The sequence below is a fragment of the Aquarana catesbeiana genome, linkage group LG02 (genome assembly GCF_042186555.1).
Source record: "Aquarana catesbeiana isolate 2022-GZ linkage group LG02, ASM4218655v1, whole genome shotgun sequence".
NCBI lineage: Eukaryota > Metazoa > Chordata > Amphibia > Anura > Ranidae > Aquarana > Aquarana catesbeiana.
This window is the reverse complement of record NC_133325.1, coordinates 557,709,847-557,716,040: the sequence shown is the minus strand read 5'-3', so window position 1 is coordinate 557,716,040 and position 6,194 is coordinate 557,709,847. Positions and strand designations below refer to the sequence as shown.

At 47.4% G+C, this 6,194-nt stretch overlaps 1 protein-coding gene across 2 annotated transcripts in view; it reads left to right on the top strand.

Annotated features, from left to right (window-relative positions):
- Positions 1–45: 45 nt before the first annotated feature.
- Positions 46–6,194, top strand: part of ILRUN (inflammation and lipid regulator with UBA-like and NBR1-like domains) — a 64,085-nt gene continuing 57,936 nt past the window's right edge. For both annotated transcript variants that reach the window (XM_073616008.1, XM_073616007.1), the window contains exon 1: positions 46–590. In XM_073616008.1, coding sequence (XP_073472109.1) covers positions 433–590 — 158 coding nt within the window. In that variant the 5' untranslated portion in view covers positions 46–432. The remainder of the gene's footprint in view (positions 591–6,194) is intronic.

The window sequence follows — 6,194 nt, the reverse complement described above, 5'->3', positions numbered from 1 at the left end:
TCTCTTTCAAGTGTTCAATCTGTGAGGGGGCGGGGCGTCAGCCGAAATACGTCTCAACCGTCTCTGCCGTTACGTCATGACGTGTCTAGCGCTCAGGAAGCGGGGAGGCCCCGAGTGGCCTGCTGCGGAACCGGAGACCGGGGCCCTTGAGTAAAGGTCCCGGGTACGGTGACAGTGACGGGGGCACGTGCGGAACGTGCATTCTGAGTTTATCGGGTCAAAGGTCACCGGCTCGGGGGGTCAAAGGTCACTGCCGGTGTCGCTGAAGGAACCGCAGCCTCCCGGGAGGGGGGTCAGCCCGGGAGAGAGCGGAGCGGGAGCGGCGGAGTCCGCCCATGTCAGTGGTACCCGAGGGCCAGAACGTGGGCTGGACACAGGACACCTAGACGTGTTTAGTCTCTGTGAGGAGGCTCCCTGCTCCGGCCTGGTGTCATGGAGGGCATGGACGTGGACCTGGATCAGGAACTCATGCAGAAGTTCAGCTGTCTGGGAACCACCGATAAAGACGTGCTCATCTCTGAATTCCAGAGGCTGCTGGGCTTTCAGCTCAATCCTGCGGGCTGTGCGTTCTTCCTGGACATGACCAACTGGTAAGTGCTCCTCTACATGTGTCCAGCAGGATTGTACATGCTTGGGTTCCACCCCCCTGGTGCCTCTTACACATGGGCTTAAAGTGGGCTTCTAGGCTACAACTTACTCATCTTAAACCTGCTCCCACCTCCCTTCTAACCCGTATTCTGACTACCCTGTAGGAGGAAGATGCATATACTTACCTATTCTGGTGGTGCTCTGGTCATGTGACCCCCCCCCCCCCAGCAGCAGCTGCAGGGGAGAGGAGAAAGTGCAGACAACAGGCAGATATGTCCCCCATAAGCCTACTAAGGGGCATCAGCCCTGAACCCTGAAGCCGCTGCTGGGAGCCAATCACGTGCCCAGGTTGGAGCGCCCCAAGAATAGGTAAGTATAAGCATCTTCCTTCTACAGGGTAATTAGAAGCTTGGTGGGAGCAGCTTTCGGTCCCTTTCACACGGGGCGGACTCCATTTTGATCAGCATGGGACCTGTCCTCTGGTTAGAGCAGGCGGATGACAGGTCTGTGTCCGCTCAGTTTCTGCAGAGAGAGTGGACACGGACATTGCCCACTCTGCTTTACTGGCGGCCGGGTGTATACATACTCCGCTGTCTGTTTATATCCAACTGCCCATTTAGGAGATATTTAAAGTACCTATAGGTAAGCCTTATTATAGACTTGCCTATAGGTAAAACTCATGCATGGGAGTTTACTATCGGTTTAAAGATGCAGCAAAAATACGCTCCCATAACACCTGCCGACACGCTAGGTAGTTAAAACAAATGCTGGTAGATGGGACAGTATGCCTAGATCAGGGCTCTCAAACTGGTGGCCCTCCAGCTGTTGCAAAACTACAAGTCCCATGAGGCATTTCAAGGCTGACAGTTACAAGCATGACTCCCACAGGCAGAGGCATGATGGGTCTTGTGGTTCGCAACAACTGGAGGGCTGCCAGTTTGAGACCCTTCTCCTCCTAGATAGAGGACAAACCCCCTTCCCTTTCTTTTGTGGATCAGATTAGGGGTAGGCGGGTGTAAACAAGCAATAAAAACAATGCAGGCGCCTCTCAGTGTGGACTGTAACATAGTAAACCACAATAGTAAAAACTCACATTTTAATATCTGATGGCAGGCACATCTTCATGTGTACAGTTCAGTGATGTACCCATGGCACTGGTCTGCAGAGAGAGTCGTCCTGGCTGGCAAGATGGTGGCGTGTAGGAGGAAAGCCAAGGGAGAGGGGTGGAACTAGCGGGTGTAAACAAGCACAAGTCCATTTACACCTGCTGGTCTATAGGGGTGAATGGATCTTCCAATCAGGTCTGTCTGAAAAACTGACAGGCAGACCTGATTGGAAAGGTTGTGTGAAAGAGGCCTAAAGCTTAGTTAGTTCTAGCCTAGAATCCCACTTTAAAGTGGTAGTAGACTGCTGGGTGTTTATTTTTTATTTTTTTTAATTTAGACCTGAGACGCAATGTCATAATGTGCCTGTATGCATCACATGCTAGCACATTATGTGAAACATATCTAAAAACGAAGCCTTCCAGCGACGCGCTGTCACCATCTTCACCCGGTCTTCCTTTCGGGTTTGCGGACGTCGGCTGTGTGAGCAGGAGCGCCATTTATGGCACAGGACTCTGAAGGAATAGCACAGGTATGCTGCTCCTTCAGAGTGCATGCGCCGGTGACATCGCTGCCTGCATGTACAGTAAATAACTCCTAACTGGTGCACGTTTAGGATATATTTAAGTTACCTATAAGTAAGCCTTATTATAGAATTACCTATAGGTAAAATTCATGCATTGGAGTTTACTATCAGTTTAAAGATGCGGCAAAAATACGCTCCCATAACACCTGCCGACACACGAGGTAGTTAAAACATGGCTGGTAGACAGTATGCCCATTTTAGAGTCAGATCAAGAATTTTAGGACATGCCACATTCTCTAGGCTTTGCTGTAGCCTGTCCCCTCCATTAAATTCAATTGCAATGCTTCAAAGACGTGAGTTGAACATATAAAAATTGCTAGTGTTTATAGCGGTCGCTACCCCTTGGGAAAAAAAAAAAAACAGAGGTGGTGTATGGGCAGCAATTTATGGCTTGTAACACATGTGGAATGTGTCTTAAATGCAGGTTAACCCTATAGCTGAATTTACCTGCATTTGTCCTTTTGTCACATCATTAAAGCAGAACTAAAGGGAGTGATACTCACCTTGTTGTCCAGTGGTCTGTGTCCCTCGCCAGCACTTGCATCTTCTCCTGTGTGCTAGCTTTCAGCCATCTTCATTGGCTGGTGCAGGATGACATCACGGCACACAGGAAACAGTCTGACGATGTAAGCTGCGCTGTGCATATGCAGCTCAGTTTACATGCCAGGGAACGCTGATAGACAGGTAGGAGCATCTTATTGCAGAAGAAACATTGCTTGTCTCTTCTGCAATAAACAGCCTGCCTGCTCAGTGACTAACAGAACTTTTAGTTCTGCTGTAAGGTATTTACTTTTTCAGAAAAAATGAAAAGGCAAAGTAACTCCCTACACTTCCAACCCCTGTACCTGCTGTCTTACCTCCAGGGACGCTGAGCTGTCAGTGCCCACGCTTCTGGTCCAGTAGTCTGGGGATTTGAAATCCCGGTTCATCTCCCTCTTTTGTCTGTTGGGCTTCTGGAGTGGATCAGAGTGATTCACTGTTCAGGTGCTGACTAATCATAATAGCTTTGGTCTGTCTCAGAAGCACTGCACGTAGAACAGGGAGAAAAGTGGGGATTTAAAATCCCTGGACCACGGGGCACTGACAGCTCAGCATCCCTTGAGGTAAGTACAGCAGGGGGTGGGAAGGGTGTATGGTGTTTACCTTTTTGTTTTTTCAAACAGATGCTTTAAATCAAATTTAGAAAAAAAAGTAGCACCTGCACTGTTCAATGCTATTGGACTGAAACATCGCTTTGTCTCTTCTCGCAGTCCCTGTTGGCAGTGTAGGCTTTTCCCCTCCCTTGGAGACATCCTGTTGCAAGTCAGGTACTAAGGGGCACCCATGTGTGCCAAGCTCTGTGCATCCATAGCCATGCACAGGGTTATTTAGGGTGTAACATGTTACCAAAGAGCACCTGCCTCTGCCCCTCCGATCCCCTGCTGTGACGGCGGGTGGGGGATCTTCTCCACGTGGTCACAACATTCATTCACCGCGATCCTTGAATGAACTACAACTACCGTCTTCCACTGCGTCAGATGGCTTGTAATTCTCCATGAACTGTGAGGGCATTGGTAAGTGCTCTCATAGTTCATTGACCTTTCTGCTTTCCAGTAACTGTCTGCCTGTACGGGAAGTCCAGCAGAGCTGTGTAGGTATTCTGCATTGTTAATTTTGGATGAGCCATGCTGCTTGCATTCGTTTCACCATCTTTACAAAGAGAAGAAAGGGGCGCTTTTGTGTGAGAGAGTTAGGAGTATGAGCCTGGTTTACACTGAAGCCATTTCAGACATGAATCAAATTGCACTGAATCACATGACAAGGGAATTCAAGGAGAAGTCCAGCCTGAGCTAGTTTGGCTGGGCTTTTCCTATGGGTCACAGGAGTGCAATCCGTTTTGCATTCCTGTGACCCGTTTTCAGTAGAGAGGACTGAAGTCTGCTCTCTGCTGATATCACAAGAATCGGTCCAGGCACCAAGTCATCACGACAATAAAGTCTGGATCCGCCAGGTGCCTGGACTGATGCCCGTCTCAGCTCCCCGCCACGCCACAGCTCATCGCTCCAGTGAACGAGGAGGGAGCAGAGCGTAGAGCTGCTGATTAACAGTCAGCAGCTCTCTGCCCGGGGAGCTGTGAGAAGCGAGCCATCGGCGGTGTTTGATCATTCGGTTCTCAGTGTAGAGGCGGCAGGGGACAGATGCAGCATCCACCTAAGTACGTACGATTCTGGGGAAAAAAAAAAAAAACATACTTCTCTTTTAACATTCGTTCATATGGAGCCTGTTCACATCAGTGCAGAGCAGCTGTGATCCAACTTTGGAAAAAGGTCCTGTACTGCTTTGGTCCGGTTCTGTGGCCCATAGACACGCTTTTTTTAAAGCACTCTGAACGCCAATCAAAGCACCTATCACTAAATAAAATGGTTAGCTTACAGTCCTGTTTACACATTGCTTTTGGTTTTCTTCAAAAATTATACCCCATATCGTTTTAGTGGAACTTCAAAGCGTCTTCAAAGCCTCCAATAAAGTCTATGACAGCTCGCTTGAAGCGCCTGCAGCTTTTGAGGGGCTTTTTTTCAGCTTTAGCTTCACTTTGTTTTGGAGGTATTGCAGGTATGAGATATCAATGCACATATAAAGGGCATCTGCCAAGCTTCATTAAAGCTTCAAAAAAGCATCACCGAAGCACAGTCGAAGCATCGCAGAAGCATCAAAAACACAGCAAATAAGTATGTTGAAGCGGTAGACACTTTAATGTGTGTTGAAGTTGAAGCAAGTGTAAACGAGCCCTACAGTATCTGTTCTATTGTCATATGATTCCAGCAAGTTTTCCTTCCCAGCACAGGAATCGCAGCAAAATCATATTAGAATCGCACTGCAACTGCACTTAAATTCGCACTGAATATCAGATCAAAATCACACTTCACACTGTGAACCTAGCCTAAAACTTAAAAGTGAAAATGAAACTATGCTTGCAAAATGTAAATGGTTAAAGTGTATGTCAGCAAGGGAAAAAAAAACATAGTACATCTCTGCACTGCTTACACTTTTCCACAGTTTTGCTTCTTTGGAATCTCTGCAAGTACAGAAAATGCTTCTAATCTTTTGTTCTGGTCTTACAACACAGTAAAGAAATCCCTAACAGTTATGCCGCGTACACACGGTCGGACTTTTCGTCTACAAAAGTCCGACAGCCTGTCCGACAGACTTCCGGCGGACTTTCGGCGGACTTGCAGCAGACTTTCTAACGAACGGACTTGCCTACACACGACCACACAAAAGTCCGACGGATTCGTACGTGATGACGTACACCGGACTAAAATAAGGAAGTTCATAGCCAGTAGCCAATAGCTGCCCTAGCATGGGTTTTTGTCCGTCGGACTAGCACACAGACGAGTGGATTTCGGGTCCGTCGTAGTTACGACGTAAAGATTTGAAGCATGTTTCAAATCTAAAGTCCGTCGGATTTGAGGCTGAAAAAGTCTGCTGAAAGTCCGGAGAAGCCCACACACGAACGGATTACCAGCCAGCTTTAGTCCATCGGCGTCCGTTGGACTTTTGTAGACGAAAAGTCCGACCGTCTGTACGCGGCATTATCCCTGCCAGATTTTATACACAGCTTGTAGGACTGACAACTATGTTTGTGATTTCATTGCAGCAGAGGCACTACAGAAAATTAGCTCTGTCCTTTTAATGACAGGATTAACAGGTATTTACAGCATTTGTCAAGAGACAAACCATGGGAAAGTGTGCATATATTGCAAATATGTATAGACCTTTTTTTTCTTCGTTTTGCCTTTACACCACAAATAAAAATGGTAATGAAATTCAGAAAAACAACACGGTGCTACTTTTTGCTGTTTTCCTTCACATGTTTATGACCCACCATTCATGATCTGTTTTAATGTAAGAAAGAGTCAGGCTGCCGTTTTATTAAT